Genomic DNA, 20018 nt, shown 5'->3' with positions numbered 1-20018 from the left:
TGAATAGATTAGTTGAATGCTGATTTTATAAAATATGCCAATTCATTAACCAGTCATTCTCTGATGATAAAAAAATCCTGTGGAGAATGTTACCAACTGCTGAGGCAATTTCACAAGGCAATTTCAAGGAGTGATTTAAACTTAATGAGTTAACTGGAATCAGGATACATTTTTCTCTGCTTGATATGTGCAACTGAAAGAAAGTCTTAACCCAAAATTTGAAAATGTGTGTGTGTGTGTGTGTGTGTGTGTGTGTGTGTGTGTGTCAGAGGTGGTATTCTTCTAGGAAAGGGGTGGGTGCTAACATTCTTCAACATTCATAGCCCTGAAAAATAGCCACACTCAAATAATTTTCAACCGAACACTTGAGCCACAACTGGCTCTTTAGAATACATGGAGACCCAGTGAATTTAAAATAGCAGCAAATCTTTACTTGTTACAATATATATATATTTGCTCTTTCTCACATGCATCCCGCCTCACACCTATCCACACTTACCCACATCCTTCTCAATAGCCAGAGGGATGGGAGCTGCCAAGTCTGGATCCAAAGATGAATCAAATAATTTATGAAATATCTTGCCCCATAAAGTGCAGTAGTTCCCCTATTCTGCTTTTTACCAGATGCTGAATACATTTTTCTAGTATTTTTTAAAGTATTATATGCAGCATATAATATTTAAAGTACTGATTATAAACTCTGGTCAAATTTTTTGCTTGGTATCCACAGGCATACATGTTGCGATCTTGTGTATCTCTGGGTGTGGAGATATATTTTTCTAGTACTGGCATACAAGGACCTCAAGGATGTAACTGTAGATAGATGGTTGTTGAGCACAAGTTCAACCACAGAGGAATCCCTCTTACCTAGTAGCCATAAGAGGGGACTATGATCCAAGACACGGCCAGCAAGACCTCTAGCATTCAGTTCAGTAATTGACCAGATATGTGATTGATTGAATGAGACAAAGGTGAATTTTAAAACTTGTAACCTAGTCTGGTTTTTCATCTGAAGTATAGAATATGTCAACATTTAAACAATATTATTTTTATACTCTATCCTTCCATTTTGCATATTTTCAAGTCATACAACGGAAACATAAATATTCCTATCAGTCGGCTGTTTCATGTACTTTTAAGTAGATTTTATGCTATTTTTAAAATTTTGTTCTTAGAGTTCAGATGATGGATCTAACATACTATTCCAAAGCTCATAAAATTTGAGGGTTACAAAAATTGTTTCCTGAAAATGGATTAGATTTCAGTTTCCTGTCTCCCTGGTTTAGAAGGCAAACAACTTGTGATTCTGACTGACTGAGGTTCAGATGGGAAGACGGTTTCCAAGCAACAGGTACAGTCATTCCAGAAACTATTTGGACTGGACAGAGTCATCCAAAAGCAGAAAAACAAAATGGTACATTGATTCTTGTATTTCATACACATTCCCAATATAATATTTGGGGCACAGGGTGAGTGCAGTATTCGTAGAAGTGTGTCCTAAAGAAATAGGAGAGGAGAGCAGAATAGGTTAATACATAACAAAGATGTCATTGTTTTTTTTTTTTAAATGGCATCTTTGCAGCAATGGATTTTAATGCAACAAGTACATTCCAAAATGTGCTTTTTTATTGCATCTACAGTGTGCAAACAATTCCTTTTCAGAGCCCATGCAAGAAGTAACAGAAATATAAAAGAAGACTCTCAGGTCAAAATGGTCAATATTGTGAGGAAATGACAAAAATATGCATTGGTAGGGCAACTGCTCGGACCAGATCTTAATATATAGATTGGAAATGTCTTTGCTTTCTCATTATTTTGCATTATTTGAGACTTATTTGTTTATTCAGATTTATATCCAATCTTTTCTCCAAAAGCTTCAGGTTGCATACATAGTGCTCCTTTCTGTTATTGGTCCCCTTTACAGCAATCTTGTGAATAGTTTGGGCTGTTTTAGAGTGTTCATAGTTGGGGCAAAGTTACCTAGTCAGCTCCCATGGCTCAGAAAACTCAGAGAACTCTGAATCTCCTGACTTCAGTGCTTTTAACTATCCCATAGTGGACCTCACATTTCATAGAAGTTATATTGATGAGCAAAATGCATTAATTTGGGAACAGAATATTCCATACAATTTTGGAACATACATTCCATTTCCTCTGTCATTCTGGGGGTGGTTGGCATATTTTGGAAATAAATCCACTCCATCCCTTCATGTTGGAGGCACTATTTAAGGCATTTCCCGATGAAAGGATCAGCTGGTGACATCACTATTGCTAGGAGGACGCCTGTGGGGATTCCTTTCATGTCCCCATCAAGGAGCTGGAGCAAATGACAGGAGCTCACCCCACCCAACACTCAGGTCTCTAATGGGAGCTTGCTAACCTCCAACCACCGCAGCCACCACACTCCAATTAATCCACTAAAGCAGAAGTAATTTGAAATGTTCTCTTGTGATCTGGACTGGAAACAGGGTTGTATTGTTCAGCATATCCTGTCCAGAAAATCTTGAACCACTTCTGTTTCAGAGGTTTTCTTTCTAGAAAATGCCAAACTGTCCCTGGAATGGCATGATCAGAAACTGAAGTTTGACATGGTTGGGTGAGGGAGGGGGGAATGGAACGTTCCAGAGTTCCCAAAGTGAGAAATCTCATATATTTTATTTATTTGATTTTTAAAATCCCATCATTATTATTGCTTATAAATAAGGTGGTGAACATACCTATTACTACTACTTCCTATTTTCCCCACAGCAACAATTCTGTGAGGTGGGTTGGGCTGAGAGAGAGAATGATGGGCCGAAAGTCCTCCAGCTGGCCTAAAGTGGGACTGGAACTCACAGCCTAAGGTTCTTAAGGGCAGCACCTTAACCTCTAGAGTCTAGACCAAACTGGCTCATCACATCCCTGTTATCTAATAGCTTCCACAACTGCATTCTTCTATTTCTTTCCCCCAACTTATTTTGAAAACAAGCAGGGCCCACAGCAAAATACAGAAGATTCAAGAGTTGCATTTCATATACAAAGATAATACTACCCCCTAATAATAAGGGACTTCTACCAAGGTTTTGTAAGATTAAATAATACTCTCTACCACTTTTTATTTTTTTCCCTAGAATTAACGTAGTAGACGTTACTTACCAAAACAACATCCCTTTGCTAGTCCTGGCAATTATCTTAGCACATTTAATGTCATCTGTAATATCGTCATCGAGGAATTCTGTGGCAGAAGAGAAGGAAAGCTTTAATGAAATCAAAGTTCCTTCCATGATAAAACTGGGATTTTAAGTAATGAACCCTCCACAAAATGCCAATAGTTTTTCTATGCTGACCTTTGGCTTTCCAGTGATGGTTGAATCTCCCAGGCTTAAGATGATCTTGCAAGAGATTTAGAATTTCATGGCAAGTAGTTTCCAGTGCACTCATTCAAGGAAGTCTCAATTGTTCTCTGTATTAATGAGAGCCAGCCTTCCATTTCAGTCACTAAATCCCACACAGGCTCTCATATTTTTTATTTATTAGGGATGTCCAAAATGCTGGGAATGGGATCTTTGGGAGAATACCTTAGATTGTTGTGTACAGATCATTATATCTCTCTCTATATAAAAGCGAAATACTACATCATGACAAAATCTCCAGAACTATAAAGCCTACAAACTTGAAATTTGGCACGTAAGTTCCTCTTGGCTTCTAGGTGCTCACTAAGAAAGGATTTTTCGAAATGACCATCAGAGCATTAATATTTCCTATATTATTATTAACACGCTCTGATGCTAAGGAGTTCTACTCCCCCTCCCCACCTGAAAAGAAATCTGTTCCAAATGCAAAACACAAGCAGAGGAGTTTCTGTTTCAGTTTCACTTTCACAGCACCAAGCAGCTTTAGTACAGAACAGTTAAGCTAAGCCATGCCCAGACTCCTTGCTGTCTCCTTTTTGCTCACACAGCAAATACTGCTTCAGTTTCCAAACAGCCTCAACTCTCTCACACATTGACAGGACACTAGCCAGATGAATACTGATGGATAGTGGTAGGCAGAGGCAGAATTTTTTCCCTTTATTTTCCTCCCCCAAAACTAAGTCCCACCACATAGTTTTGTAGCGAAGCACGGGTATCAAGCTAATAGCTCGATAAAAGAAAGTTTGATGGGCTTAGGGCTTTATTTCTAGGGTAATTTTTACTTCAATTCATTTGATAATGGAACCCAGGTTGTTGGATCAATTAATGCAAAAGTATGAAGGAAGTCACTCACGCTCACAATCTATTCGGCAAATGTTCTGGCTGTTATGTCTCCCATCTGTGCACCATATTAGACCACTCAGGTGAAATAAACCATAATATGGGTGTCCTTCAGTATACACATAATGTTCAGTGTTGAACCCACTGCTAAATAGGATCAAACATAACCCTAGGAGGAAATCATAGCAATTGAACATGAATAATTGATTCACTGTCAAAGGAAAACTTGTGTTCGTGACAAACCCACTCCTTTTTAATGTCTCATGTGCATGATTCATGTACCAAGGGGTAGGGGATAGTTATGGGTGGTCCTTCTTCTGCTGCTCTACAGATAATTTTGCCTAAACACTGGAACTTGCATATTCATATTAATGAATTTTTGACCTTAATATGAATGTTCGTTTTAAATTCTAGACATTAAAGAAAAAAGAAACTTCCTCCAAAATAAAACTGAAATGATATACAGTTAGATGATCATCATATTGGACTTAAGTTAAAGCTTCCAGCAAGGAAAGAAGTAGTGCATTCAAAGAAGAAAACTTACAGTGACCTAGGCCAACTTTATAGTAATCCTCCATTCCATGTTTTTTCAATTCTTTATACATTTCACACTTGGAGTATATTCTGGCTTCACTTGCTTGAGCGAACAGGCAAAGGAAGGCAAACCACAGACCTTTCATCGCTGTACAGGTCTGAAAAATGATGTTTTTTGACTTGCAAAGTTTTTATAGGCTTGCTTTAGTTGTTTTAATTGGGGGCTGCCTCTTCTCTCCACTAATGTTATTTTTATGGCGGTCAGATAAAGTTTAGATCATTATGTTCCTGCAGTCACAGGTTGGCATTCATAAAGATCTTGGATAGCTGCATGCCTCAGATAAAAATAGTAACATTAATACCACTGTTTTTTTCCAACACAGAGGAAGAATATAAATATTTGGCTTAACTAATAATTATGCAAATGTACAGTAGAGAAATTAAAACCAAACCTCATAGCTAAACCTCTGCAGAGATGTGCTTTGTGTGCATGAGCCTTTATGCTCACGTTTCTAGCTTCCACATTTGATGCATTTATTGTGGGAAAATGGTTTACACAATCCAAGCATTTCCTTGCAGGAATTGCAATGGGTGGAAAAGTTTCTAAAATCATGGAATGGCCTACCATAATTCATAAAGGAAAAAGGTAATAAGAATAATCCCTTTGGCGGCATACTTGAAGAAATAGAGTAGCCAAGGTTGGCCAGCATATTCCGTCTGCCTAAAAATGGAACTATCAGACAGAAGCATATGGCATAGTCTTGGCGTATATCCAGTGATGGGGTTCTAATTTTTTTGCTACCAGTTCTGTGGGTGTGGCTTGGTGGGAGTGGCAGGGGAAGGATACTGTAAAATCTCCAGTCAGAGGTGGGATTTGCCGGTTTTCCAAACTACTCAAAATTTCCGCCACCAGTTCTGCAGGACTGATCAGAATCTGCTGAATACCACCTCTGGGTATATCCATCCACAAATGAGGAAGGGATGTAATCAAATACTTCTGAAGTCCTGGAAGTAATAAATGAAAAAAATAAAACAAAACAAATGAGTGTTATGTGGGGTACCATCTTCTATGCAGAACAAAGGAAGGTGAGATTTCAGCTTCTACAGTATAATCTGAGGAGCTGAAATCCTAGAAAATTTCTAGCCACAGCCTTAAAGACATATACAGGTAGTTTTTGTTCAGCAACTGCCTTGTTTAGTGACTGTTCGCAATCATAAGGCTGATTAAAAACTAACTTTTTGACCAATGTTTGTATTTATAACCTTGCAGGTTGGTAAAGCAACAGAAAGTTGAAGTAAGATTATAAACATAATTTCTGTTTCACTTAACAACCACTTTTCTTAACAACTGAATTTTCATCCCAGTTGTGACCACTGCACTAGGGCGATCTGTAATGGGCGATTCAGCATGACAGCAATACAGCTCTCATAGTACTGGTATGGAATCAGAAGGGATTGGAGACTGTGGTTGCAATGCCTGGCCCTTTTTTCCCACCCAAGGTGTTATAAGAAGTGGTTTTATCCAAACGGTGGGATGTTATGGGCAATGAAAGATGTAGACTTAGCAACAGAGTGATGTGTGGCTCTGTAAGCTTTCTTCTCTTGGTAAGATGTCTGCACAAAATGCCACTGCTCCAGAAGCTGAAGACCATGTTCAGGATGAGAATAAAGACATTGGGGTTGTGGGGTGGGGTGAGGAGACGAGGGGTGTGTGGAACCAATATGGAAATTAATGCAGTAAGGTAATTTAATGCAGTTAATACGACTGTATCCCATTTTTCCTTCCTTGGCAATTCAGAAGAGGTTCTAAAGATCACACTTAAGAGTGTTTTGTTTTGTTTTGAGATAGGGTATATGGTGCCCAGAGCTTTTTAGTTGTATATCTCAATACTTTCTAGTTGTATATTGCAATACCAAAGCAATGTTTTCAAATATCTTATCAATTAGTAATTTTCTAGTTGTATCTCATTCCGTTCATACAATTACAGTATTTGAAGGAAATATAAATACTGACTGAATTATCTCAAGAAAGAGCAGGAATAGAATTGAGCATCTTTGAGATTTACAGGGGAAAATCTGGAGGTCTAGGAAAAATGTCAGCTGCCACTTAAGTACATTTATATTTGCAGATGTACATTTCTTCTTCTTCTTGTGCCATATCAGCCATCGGATGTTGGCAATCCTATTTTTATCAACAGCTGCACAAAAAAGTGATGTTGAGTTTTGTCCAAAGCAGTCCCTTAGATTTTGAAGCCATGATGTTCTTCTTCTGCCTGGACCTCGTTTGCCTTCAATCTTTCCTTGGAGCATTAAGTGAAATATGCTGTAGTTTTCTGGAGGTTGCATCTATGAATGCTAACATGCTTGTGAAGAAGGCACAGAAGAGGCTGTACTTCCTAAGAATGCTCAGGAAGATAAATCTACCTCAGTATCTACTTCTGTCCTACTACCGCAGCACCATTGAGAATGTCCTGACATACTGAATTCTTGTATGGTACGGGAGCAGTTCTGTAGCGGACAAAAAGGTTCTACAGAGAATCATTAAAACTGCCCAGAATATCATTGGGTTCCAACTACGAGCCCTGGATGACATCTTCACATCTCGCAGTTTGTGGAAGTTGCACAACATTCGCAGAGACTCTTCCCATCCTGTTTACAATCTTTATGAACTGTTGCCTTCTGGCAGTAGATACAGAACAATTAAAACTTGGACCACACGTTTTCTGAATAGTTTTTATCCCAGAGCTATAAATGCACTTAACAATGAACTTAAGGACCACCATCAGTGAGCTGTTGGACAATATTACTTGGTCTGTTGTGTGGATGCTTGGGTGTTTTTAGGAGGTGGGGAATTTTGACAAGTGGGGAGGTGTTTGGGGATTGTTGTGTGTGTGCATGTTGAGTCTAGTCTCTGGTTGTTATGTGAATTTCGTTGTATGTATACTGTGTATATATGTACAATGACAATAAATTCAATTCAATCACATTTCCCAAATATGCTAGTGTTCGCTTTTTTATGGTTTTGATGACTTCTCTTGGCTTTCCCAGTGGCTTATCACCTCCTCATAGATGTACATTTACACAGACCTAAAAACCAGATGGACTAGCGACATCAGCAAATATTACAGGCCCAATTGGCAAAAGAAAACTCAGGGTTATATAGGTTGGAAATGTGTGGAAGAGGCCTCCATCCTGCAGTAGATAGATAATGGCTAAAATAATGATGATGACCATTTCAACCATAACTCTAGCAGGTTTCTTACGCAGATTCTCATGCTTTGAGATATTGAGATCTTTGTTTTCCAATTTGTTTTCCAACATATTTTTGAATGTTCTCAATAAGAACTCTAAACCACGACAATTCAATTTCGTAAGCAAACTAACATTGATGTTCTTGATGATTGTAAAAGATGACAAATAGACCCACGATGATCTTTCAAGAATCTGCTTTCATCACATCCTACAATGTATCTGAGGGTTGGAGCATGGCTTCTCCTCTTTAAATAGCAACAAAATACACTGATCCTCATTGGGAAATTAGGGTCAATTAAAATGAGGCTTTTAAACTTCATCCAATTCTGGGTGAACAGTGGGCAGAAGAAAAATTTGCAATGAGAGCAAGGCCAGATATACAAGTTGTAGTCTGATTGAAAAATGAATGTAGTTACATTTAGTAGTAAAGTGGTGGATAATTTCAATAGCCAGTTTAGATAGGAACCAATGGAAATGCTTTCAGAACAAATAAGGGAATAAAAATGCAGCTACTCTTTACTTTATCTTCCTCCTCATCCTAACTTTGAGTAGAAATTAAGAACAGTAAGAATAAAATGTGCAAATTATGTAACTTAACATTACAATTAAACTTTGTGAATTGCTGAAAGTGTAAGTTCTAATGCTATCAGAATGATTGAAAGATGCAGTTCACAGGTAAATAATCTGTGTATTGAAAAATATGTTTTTACTTCCAAAAGCCAAATAAAACTCTCACTAAAATATAATTTACAGTCATGTACACACTTACTCAGAAGCAATCTCATGAACTCAGATAAATTTGTTTCTGTCTTGCTACCCAGATTTGCATGCCATTCTGACGCAAAGGCCATGCTTATCTTCTCTGTGTGGTTCACATTTTGATATTTAAGCTGCTGAAATGAACAATATATAATGATAAAAGGGGAGTAAAATGATGGTCTAAGTCATGGGTATCAAACTCACGGCCCACGGGCTGGAGGCGTCACGTACTGGCCCCGCCCCCGCCCGGTTTAATGAAGGGGGAAAAAGTCCTGATAAGTCACGTGATACTGCTGTGACGATGCGAGTTTGACATCCCTGATCTAAGCACACTGTGAAATTTCACAGTTTCATTATTTGCTGATGGGAATGTAAGTTTTTTAACTTTAGGGGAGAAAATCTGTTTAATAGGAACCTTATAGTTCACCTTGTAGTATTTGCCACAGTAGCACCAGAAAGCTGACAAAAACCAGAATGTTATGAAACTGGTATTGATTCTCCTATTCCTGTTATCCATATGTTAGCCTTAATTTTATTGGCAATAGATTCAGACTAAGAGCGTCTTCTTTGGACATTTTGGATCATATTGGGGAAATAAATAAAGATCACATGGAAGATGGTGGATGGGAGCAGACAGTTGATGTGGAGCTCCCAATATCCTCCCCCAGGGGTGGGATTCAAATATTTTAACAACTGTTTCTGTGGGCGTGGCTTAGGTGGTGGGCATGGCTCGGTGGTCATGTGACTGGGTGTTCGAGGCTTGGTGGTCATGTTATTGGCTGGGTGTGGCCAACTCAATATCACTCACATCGAGGCACGCATCTCCTCGCCTGGCCTCTCATGACTGTGGGGATGCGGCAACAGTCGTAAGTGTGAAAAATGGTCATAAGTTTCAGTGCCATTGTAACTTTGAATGGTCACTCCACACAAGCAAAGTACCAGCAAAGGAGGGGGAAAAAACTCCAGAGAAGTTCCTGAGACAGGAAGTCTAGTCCTGCCAAGAGCATAATAAGGGTTAACGGAGAGGCACTTTCTGTAAGCAACACCAGAATGTTTCCTTCCTGCCTTCCTTACAGGATTAGGCCAGTAATTTCTTCTAACAACCGGTTCTCTGAACTGTTTAGAATGTTAACAACCGGTTCTAGTGAATAGGTGCAAACTGGTAGAATCCCACCCCTGTCCTCCCCCCAGAAAATGCTGGAATATTGTGTGTGGGGGGGCAGTTTCTCCCCCGTCCCCTCTTTCCCCCTCCTTATCTTCAATGCTTACTTTGAATTTCTGTCCAAGTCTCAATCACTGGGTGAGCAACTTTGGACATGGCTGCCTGGTCGCAGTGAGGGCCAGTCAAGAACTGTAGCTGCTGCATTTTGGCTCAGCTGTTTGGTGGCATGAGAGACCAGCAATTTGGCAGCAGTGGTGACACTTCAGAGCTGATCCTGAACCTGTACCCTGCATGTAGAGTGAGCAGCAACAGTTTAGAGCTCATCTGGTCAGTTTGGTGGAGTTTGGGTGACTGCTGTGCTCGCTCAGCAGGTCAGTGCAGAATATCAGCTGCTTGGTGGTGGTGATGGCAATGGCGATGGTGATACCTTCATGTGGATCAGAGTCCTGGGTTGGATTTGGAGTTCTAGTCTCTCTGTGAAGACGATGATGATGGTAGTGATTGGAGTTGAGCTGCAGAGGCTGAGGGACGAGGCTGAGACCAAGGTTGGGATGATGGCTTGCCCCGAAGATGCCAAGAGACACCCTATTGTGGAGCCTGAGCCAGGTGGGCAATAGATGAGATTCCAGCAGAGGAGACCATGCAAGGTATAGTATTGATGGCATATTCTCACCCCCTGAGCTAATTCCCAGTTCATGGACAGCATCCCCTTTGGCTCCAGGTTCCAGAAGGAACTGGGGGATGTCCTGGAAGTTTTGCTGCCCAGCAAAAACCTAAGGGCAGCCAAGACTTTGAACAGGATCTTGCCTGCGTGGCCTCTGTGTGAGATCTTGCTTAGTGAACTGGGAATGATTTGATCCCATTGGACCTGAGGATGTGGTCAGGTCCTTGATGCTGTCAGTGCAACCACCTCTCAGTTAGATCCTTCCTTATCCCTTGTAGATGGTGAAACCCTCCATGTTACATCACTGTTTTGCAAGCTGCATTGGCTGCTGGTTTGTTTCCGGTGCAATTCGAGGTGTTGGTTATCACCTTTAAAGCATTTCATGGCATGAATCCAGGTTACTTGAGAAACTATCTCATCCCACCCATGATGGCAGGCGAGGCATCAGCCAGGGAATTCTGGATGGTGGGGTTCAGAAATAGAGCCTTCTCTGCCATCATTTGGGCCCTTTGAACATCTTGCCCCCCCTCCCTCCCCGAGTGAAGTCAGCTCCCACTCCCCTGACCTTCCACAAGCATATGAAGGCCTGGCTCTGTCAGTTGGCCTGGGGCTCCAATGGTGAATGTCATGCTGGAGATGATTGATGAATCAACAACAGATCCCCCCTCCCCCTCCCTCCTTATCTTTTAGTTATAGCTGATAATTTGCATTTTCATAGTATTCTGTTCTTATTATACACATGTTTTTGTATAGTCTTCTTCTTTTTAATATTGTACACTTTCCAGAATCTCTTCATGGTGAGTTGGGTGGCAAATTTTTTTAATAAATAATAATAAATGTAATAAATAAATAATAAAATAACTTTTCTACACTTTATTGGATTTTTAAAAAGTAAAAGAAGCACAAAAATAACTCAAGAACAACCTAAAATGCTGTCAATTTATTTGCTTTCAAATAAAATTCTCAAACAATTATTTGGCATATATTTATGATGAAATGAGGGGGTATAACAGATTCAAACAAGATCCACCTGTTCCTGAAAATTATGGGGAACAAGCTTAAGGTCTGTTTTTATGGATAGTAATAACAATCGCATTTAGACTTATATACTACTTCACAGTGCTTCACAGCCCCCTCTAAGCAGTTTAACAGAGTCAGCAGATTGTCCCCAACAATCTGGGTCCTCATTTTACCCACCTCAGAAAGATGGAAGGCTGAGTCAACCTTGAACTGGTGAGAACTGAACTGCCAAATTGCAGTCAGCTGGTAGTCAGCAGAAGTAGTCTGCAGTACTGGACTCTAACCACTACGCCACCAAGGATAATTGATACCCGTAAAGAGCTTAAGGAGAAAGATATCAAGAACTTTCCTCTTGGAAACCAATTGTTCATTCAGGGAGAATGATAAAATATAATATTTAAAAAGGAAATACAACTTCTCTCTCTCTCTCTCTCTCTCTCTCTCTCTCTGTGTGTGTGTGTGTGTGTGTGTATACTATCTTTCTATCACCTATAACATCTATCTATCCATCCATCCATCTATTTATCTATATATCTATCATCCATCTATCTTTCTATCATCTATAGTATCTGTCTGTCTGTCATCTATCTTCTATCTACTTCCTTAGAAGTTCTTTTTGAAGTTTTGAAGCTGTTTTAAAGCCATCGCCAATCTAAGTGTCCTTGTCTTCTGTCGAATTCTCTTTTTGGGTGTACCATGATTCTTACCAAAAAGGCATTGCATGTAATAATAGCTGATAGTCTGCTTGTTGCAGTATTTCAGATAAAGTGGCCTGAAAAAGTAATGGGGGAAAAGTTCAATTAGCTATTATAAATTGTTTATATAAGTGAGAAGAAAATAGCTCTGAACAATTGATGTCTCATCAACTAAGTAACATCTTTCAAACAAAAGGAGGAATAAATAGAGGAGTAGCTTATTTTGCCAGCATAAAGACTAGCTTAATTTGTTTTGATATTAGTGATACTTTTCAATAAGGATTTTATTGCAAAATTCATTAAAATGTAGAAAGTTATAGATGGTCACTGCTTTCTATTTGTAACCCTCCCATCTTTCCTCTCCAATTAGCTCCTCGTTCTACATTCTCACCTCAAAATAGGAAAATCTAAGCAAATGGATTAAAAAAATTAATATTCAAATATATTCAAAATTGTTGAAATTGTTTTCAAAAGTGCCACTGAATGAAAAAAAAAAGATTTTTTTTTCCAAACACATGTAGCATGACTATAATTTTCACTTAAACCCCTTTTTGATAGCTTCCTCCAAGTTGGTTCAATTATTATCTCCTCAGCTACAATGGCCATAGAAAGTCCTAAAAAAGATTGCAATTTGAAGAAGAAGTGAAATCCAATCCAGGGCACCATTTTGGAAAAGCTGCTCCCAGAATAAAATTCATTTGATTGGTGCCTTGAGGCTAATCCAGACTTTCTATTTGCCCCAGCACAAGATTAAAGGGTAAAGGTTCCCCTTGCACATATGTGCTGTTCATTTCTGGCTCTAGGGGGCGGTGCTCATCTCCGTTACAAAGCCGAAGAGCCAGCACTGTCCGAAGATGTCTCCGTAGTCATGTGGCCGGCATGACTAAATGCCGAAGGCGCACAGAACGCTGTTACTTCCCCACAAAGTGGTCCCTATGGTTCTATTTGCATTTTTACATGCTTTCGAACTGCTAGGTTGACAGAAGCTAGGACAAGTAACGGGAGCTCACTCCGTTACGCAGTGCTAGGAATTTGAACTGCCGACCTTTCTGATCGACAAAGCTCAACGTCTTAACCACTGAGCCAATTCAATTTTAGAATTTTAGAAGGTCAGGAATAGAAGATCAAGTTTTCAACTTGTTCTCATCTGCTGGAAAGATGATCTCCATCTAAACTTTCTGGGTTTGCATCAAAAATAGTTTTTCCACTTTTGCTGGTTCAAACAGGAATTATGCCTGTTGTGATTCCTTCTACCCTACACAAAAAACTCTATTCTAATTGGCTTGTATGTCCTGTGATGCCTCCCCTTTGCTCCCTCTGCTGTTCTCTACTGGATATTTCATAATGAGTTCCTAGGCTGCCTACAGTGAGAGGCTGAACTTTTTCCTTCATTTTTTAAAAACAAGTTTAGTAATGAATGCGTGAAATTGCTGAGAAATGCCAAATTTTCTCTTCAGGCCAAGCAGAAGAAGAAACTTGGAAGTTTTTCTTCCAGTCCTCAAAAGCCCTGTCTGAAAAAATTGGGGGGTGGGAATTGCTGTTTGCTTTCCTAGGATTGGCAGGAAGGAAGAGAAGTAGGTAAATCCACCAATCAGAGCCACGTTATCTGCCATCCATATACAACACTTGACCAACCCAATGGTCAATGTACAGATTTCATTTCCAGCTAGTTTCTTCAGAATAGAGAAACTGGTGAAAGCTGCAATGCAGAAAAGCCCTTGAAAGCACTAACTGAAAGGAGAGAAAAGCGCCACTTGACACTCACCAAGCTCTCATATCCTTCGTTCTTTGAACTATTTTTTTAACGCATAAAGTATCATCTTGGATGTCATCATCTAAGAACACTGTGAAGATAATTTCAATGGAAGAATGTTAAATCTAAAAGTGTGATATGCCAACCGATTATCCAAGATATCAGAACTTCATCTTGAAGTGGGACATACAGAGGCTGTGCTGTTTTTAATCTATTCCTTACTCATATCTACTTTTTCATCTACCAGTATTCCTACCTTTAATTAACGATCTTGTGAGATAAGCCATGTGTGAGAGAATAGGATTGGGTTCCTTAGCCCAAGAATGTCTTCAAGTAATATACTGACCATGGGCCAGCCAATAAACATGAGGAGACAGAAGATGGGACTTATTCTGATTTAATTCCTTGGTGGCATGCCAACAAAGATCAATATAGCTAGCCGTCCAGGAATGGCGATGTAGACATGAAAAGACACTAAGGAAATCTTTGTAATAAATTATTTTAGCATTTGTTAAAATGTTTTCAATTTACAGTACTTTAATAACTGACCTTAAAATAAATAAGGTAGCTACAAAGTACAATTTTTCACCAGGGAATCACCTAGCATCAGATCTCTATGTCTTATATTCAAAAGTATCTCTATGTTCAAAACTAATCACCATTAACAGCATGTTTTCTGCTCTGGTTCCATCTCTATGGAACCGGAGGTGAGAACTGCTCCCACCTTTTGGGTCTATCAGAAAGATATTAAAACATGGATTTGCTGTTTGGCCTGCAGCCTGGTGAAAGCAATCACTGCTAGAGATGGATAACAGGGTAAGAAGGCCTCATCCCCATCCTGTCCTTCCCTCAGTTCTGGTTTCAGAATAGTTTGAATAATCTTAACCTGTGTAGTTTTAATATTTTAATTTTTTCTACTTGTTTTATAACTTATAAGCTGCCCAAAGTCACCTTATAGGGGAGATGGGTGGCATAAATGCTTATAAATAAACAAACAAACAAACAAACAAATAAATAATTCAGTTGTAAATTATATTAGGTATTTTTTGTGTTTTGATCCTGTGCACTTTTGTGACTTCTGGTATCCTCAAGCATATCAGAATAGCACTTGGCTCTCAGATTTTACTTAGACTTTGAATTAAATAATATTATTGTATTGATTAGAAAGTATTTGACTAGTAAATAGTGGTCCATAAATAACATAGAGATACTTTTAATCTTGTTTTGTCTTGGGCCGCAACTTTGTCTATGAAATTAACAGATAACAGATAATCAGAGCTGGAAGGTACCTTGTAGGTCATCTAGTCCAACCCCCCGCCCAAGCGGGAGACTCTACACCATTTCTGACAAATGGCAGTCCAATCTCTTCTTGAAAGTCTCAAGTGATGACGCTCCCACAACTTCCGAGGGCAAGCTGTTCCATTGGATGATTGTTCCTAATGCTATTTCGGCATGTATAGAAGAACTGATGAAGGAGTAATAAACAACTGGGACATGGTAGGTAGCAATTCCTAAAGCCTTTGATTTCAGGCATTTTTGAACTTTGCTGTGTATGGTATATATTTGGTATATATTTGGTAAATATGGGAAGAATGCCATTGGCCAGTTCCCCAATGCAATCCCTTCATAGATCACCTAGATCACTGAAGTGATAGAAAGCCTGTTCTCATTATTGTTGTGTAGTTGCAAGGATGACTCCAGAAATTGCTCTAACTATTTGTGGGGAAATGGCCTTTCAGCAACCAGGAGGTTCAGTCCCCAGTGTGACCACTGCCACCATCAAGGGCCTTTCCTCTTTCTTAGATTGTCCGAAAACTATACTGGCGTGAAATAGATGTCCCCATTGTTAGCTGTTTCTCTTAAGCAACCCACCTGATTTCCATACAAACTAGTGGGCGAGAACGTGTAACATATCTTGATGCTGCCCTTGAATTGCATTGGATAAAAGGAGGGGGGAGCACTACATTAATATCAGAACAGGTAATCTTCAACTTATAACCTGATCTGAAGTTCCAATGTTCCAAGTTATGATGAACCTCCAAAAGATGCTTATGACCCAGATTTAAAGTTCTAATGGCTGCCCAATGAATATGTGACACCCACCGCTTTTGGGTGGTTGACAATCAGCCACATGTACAGCACCCTGCAGTCACATGACCACTATTTATGCTGGGTTCCCCCCCCCCAGAAAGCAGTATTTTTTCTAGCTTTCAGAAACCCCCCCGCTTATAGTGAAGAATGGCTTTGCCTAATAACCATGGCACTCACTTAATGACTTAGCATTCACCTAGCAACAAGCACATTTGCTTAACAACCACTGCATTAAAAGATGGCAAAATCAGGTGCAATCAGGCGATGGCCCACTTAATGACTGACATGACTTATGACCAGAGGTGGTATTCAGCAGGTTCTGACCAGTTCTGGAGAACCGGTAGCGGAAATTTTGAGTAGTTCAGAGAACCGGCCAATACCCCCTCTGACTGGAGATTTTACAGTATCCTTCCCCTGCCACGCCCACCAAGCCACGCCCACAGAACCAGTAGTAAAAAAAAATGAATCCCACCACTGCTTATGACAGTAATTATGGGCTCAATTATGGTCATATGTCGAGGACTACCTATACAGTTAAGGAAGACTTAAGTCTGTCTGATAAGGGGTTACGGACAAGAGCAAAACAGCATCATGGGAACATGACAAAAAAAGAAAAAAGAAAAAAAAGAAGCTTCATTCACTATAAGGCTGTAGAGCAAAAAATGAAACTGAAAAAAGGTTGCTGGGCAGTGGTGGGATTCAGCCAGTTCACACCACTTCAGGAGAACCGGTTGTTAACTTTCTGAGTAGTTTGGCAAACTGGTTGTTGGAAGAAATTATTAGGGCAGAGAACCGGTTGTTAAATTATTTTGAATCCCACCACTGTTGCTGGGGCATGATTGTATCACAGAGGCAATTAGGGAAAAGCCACAATGGAATGTAACTAGATCATTTATATTTAGAAATTGGGAGAATAGTTTACAGAACATTTTGTTTGGCTTTCTGGTTGGAATTTCCTGTTTGAACAATAAAGCAAAAGCAAAGGCAAAAGAAAGAAAGGAAGAAATCACTCACAATCACAGCTAACGTTGCATCTATTTTGAGTGGGGTGCCTCCCATTATCACACCATTCGAGGCCGCTGAGTTGGAATATTCCATAACGGGGAACACCCCAAACGTTCTCATAGTACAAAGTATCAAGCCTGCTTGAGTAATCAGCTGCACAGACAACTAGTGGGAGAAGAAGGAAAGAAATAGGATTTTTTGTTTTTTTCAAAAATCAGACCCAAAATGCAAAACAAGAAAGCAAGAAAAGTGCCTGTTATCTTTGGCAACTCAATTCATCGGTTGGCATTTTCAAGACGCTGATGTTTTAATATTGACTATTCAAACGTTTAGTTTTATCCACTAGGATCTTGTAAACTAGAAAGCACTGCAATCAGAGATTACTAAGAAACTGGGAAACTTCTCCAATGTTTTGGATTTATCTTTTCCTTTATTGTATCTTGATGTGTTTTGCTTTTTGCATTCTTCATTCTTATGTCCCATATTCACCCTTCTATTTGAAAACATTTGCTGACGACAGTGAAACTTCCTAGCTTTAAAGGAAACATTTGGAAGAAACAAAAAAATAAATGTGCTGAAATGTACTTCAATCAACAAGAAGAGAGAGGGGGGGAGAGATTGGGAAAATACAGTAGATGATTGAAAATTAGATTTTGATTAATCCTAACAATGGAAATGAATTATGAGGAACTGAAATAGAACTCACACTGCTCTGAGTAAATGCCTTTGAAAGGATCCATTTGAAAAAACTTCAGAATGTAATATAAGTCACAAACATCAAATACTTTAGCCTTCTGTCTTGCTATGAGTAAGCAGAACAAGGTGAAAAAAATCACCTTCATTGTTGCCGGTCTTTGAAAACTTCTGTGTTCAGAACACTTTCTATTTATAGCTCATGGAAGTTGCAACCGTAGGCTGCCCTTGTGACTATTGGCTATTCAAACTCTCATTCAAAACCTTTTGGTGCAAGGGATTTCCTTCCCTCGAAAGACTGAAGTAGGGAGAATTAGGGCATGCAGCAGCTCTTGCAAGCTCCATTTTCTCTGGCAGAGGGTTGCAGGAGGCTGACCCAGGCGAAAACGGAGATTGGGAGCCTGTTTTCGTTGGCAGAGTGCACAGGCCACCACAGGCGGCCCTAACACGAGATTGTCACACAAGTGACAATGTCTGGAATACTCTACCTGACTCTGTGGTTTCTTCCCCAAACCCCAAAAACTTTAATCTTAGACTGTCTACTATTGACCTCACCCCTTTCCTAAGAGGCCTGTAGGGGGGCATGCATAAGCGCACCAACGTGCCTACCGTCCCTGTCCTATTGTTTCTTTTATTTTTCTTATATGTATCCATGTATTCATAACTATGTTTTTACTTATACCTATTATCTTGTAAGCAATTGACAAAAATAAATACATAAATAAAAATAAAAAATAAATAAACATCAAGCTGGCCACGCCCACCCTGACCACGCCCACCCCACCCTCAATGAAATCGAGTTTGACACCCCTGCTCTAGGATGTTTGGAGATGTCACTCTCTCCCTCATTTTAAAAAGAAGAGGTTAAAGCTTCGTTGTATACCCAATCTTTCATTTTCCAGGCATTTGCTTTATCCATTTTCACTGAATATTGTTACAATTGTACTGTTTCATTGCCTGGGCACTGAAGTTAAGTACTGATTATTAAAGATGTTGGAAAAGTTTCTGATATTCAGATTTTATAGAGTATGTTCTTGTTTTATGTTGTTAAAAGCTGTGGGCTGCTTGCTGGGAATGTAAGATCTCCAAATAATGACAAGTAAACAGTCTGTTCTCTTCTTTCATCCTCCTAAATAGGTATTCTGATGTTTTCCTGATAAAACTGACTCATTTTATCCCACAAAAAATGCATGTGGGTTAAAGTATTGCTTGTAGTTATTTAAAATAACAGGCTTCTTTGATCTAGTATAGAATTCGTCTGGTTTATTGAGGTTTCAAAGGAAAGTCTGCATGTGTCTGTGTGTCTGTGTGTGTCTGTGTCTGTGTGTGTCTGTGTGTGTGTGTTTAAATTTATCGAAACAAAGTTCACATTCAAGTTAGGAACAAAATTCACATTGACATGGTATCTAATGTCATAGATACAGTATTTGCAGCAGGCATGCCTGATTCAAACGAAACAAACAAAATGGTTAAAAAGGTATGATATTTATAAAGTTACTTACCAAGCACATTTAAATTATATTAAAGTAATCAAAATATCTTTACAATCCCCAAGGCATGTCACAACTATTTCCTTGCTATTTTCTTACTCATATTGGATGCAGTAAAATTTCCCTTTTTAGAATGTATAAATGTCAGTGAAAATTTGCTCCACGCAGCCATAGCCGGAATGGGACGATTAGGTGCCAACACTTCTCTGTGCCCACTTCACTCCTGGGCACCTGCCTCACCCAACCCACAGTGGGCTTTCCTCCTCGATTGGCCCTCTGCTGGTGATTCTCCACTGCCAATCCCGCCCCCCCCGCTCCCAGCCCCTCATCCCAGCTGGTTCCCCAAGTTTTACCAGGAGAATTCACTGCACGGGACCAGAAGCCATGGCTCCTGGCAACCAATCAGGCAGCGGGCAGCTGTGGGGGGCAGTGATGTAAGGTGGTGGTGGGGTGACTGGTGAGGGCAGCAGGGGCTAGGTAGCAGCGATTGCAGAGTGTGGTGGGCAATTGGAGGTGCTGGAGAAAGCCTCTCTGTTTCTCTTCTTCCTCCCTCCCTTTCTTTTCTTTTCTTTTCCCTTCCCTTTCTTTTCCTACCTTCCTCTCTTTTTTTCCCTTCCTCCCTCTCTTTTCTTTCTTTTCCTTTCTCCCAAGTGGAAAGATCGTGTTCC

General features: G+C 39.7%; 1 protein-coding gene and 1 pseudogene across 2 annotated transcripts; both read right to left on the bottom strand.

Annotated features, from left to right (window-relative positions):
• Nucleotides 1–588: 588 nt before the first annotated feature.
• LOC113422939 (lysozyme C, milk isozyme-like) lies at nt 589–18023 on the bottom strand. 2 transcript variants are annotated; one of them, XM_087956583.1, is made up of 5 exons: nt 17874–18009; nt 17177–17332; nt 4246–4401; nt 3136–3214; nt 589–1497 (listed from the first exon to the last, which is right to left on the bottom strand). In XM_087956583.1, exons 1-5 carry the CDS (start codon nt 18007–18009, stop codon nt 1434–1436), a joined length of 591 nt encoding a protein of 196 aa, XP_087812709.1. In that variant the 3' UTR covers nt 589–1433. The 2 variants fall into 2 exon arrangements, with proteins under 2 accessions (XP_087812709.1, XP_026539906.2); XM_026684121.2 differs by lacking the exons at nt 589–1497; nt 3136–3214; nt 4246–4401 and adding exons at nt 11269–12395; nt 14084–14162 and having other exon boundaries at nt 17874–18023.
• LOC113422972 (U6 spliceosomal RNA) lies at nt 8812–8924 on the bottom strand (annotated as a pseudogene).
• Nucleotides 18024–20018: the final 1995 nt, after the last annotated feature.

The sequence above is a fragment of the Notechis scutatus genome, chromosome 2, assembly GCF_049901735.1.
Source record: "Notechis scutatus isolate UNSWTSFEM ecotype Mainland chromosome 2, rNotScu1.2, whole genome shotgun sequence".
Lineage (NCBI taxonomy): Eukaryota > Metazoa > Chordata > Lepidosauria > Squamata > Elapidae > Notechis > Notechis scutatus.
The sequence above is the reverse complement of the archived record's forward strand: the minus strand, read 5'-3'. Positions and strand labels throughout refer to the sequence as shown.

Excerpts from the sequence above, each read along its gene's own strand:
- LOC113422939 (XM_087956583.1), bottom strand. The coding sequence starts at position 18,009 with ATGAAGGTGATTTTTTTCACCTTGTTCTGCTTACTCATAGCAAGACAG. Across the intron at positions 17,333-17,873 it reads AGGCATTTACTCAGAGCAGT|TTGTCTGTGCAGCTGATTAC; the intron begins GTGAGTTCTATT and ends TTCTCCCACTAG. Across the intron at positions 3,215-4,245 it reads TTGCCGAATAGATTGTGAGC|AATTCCTCGATGACGATATT; the intron begins GTGAGTGACTTC and ends CTTCTGCCACAG.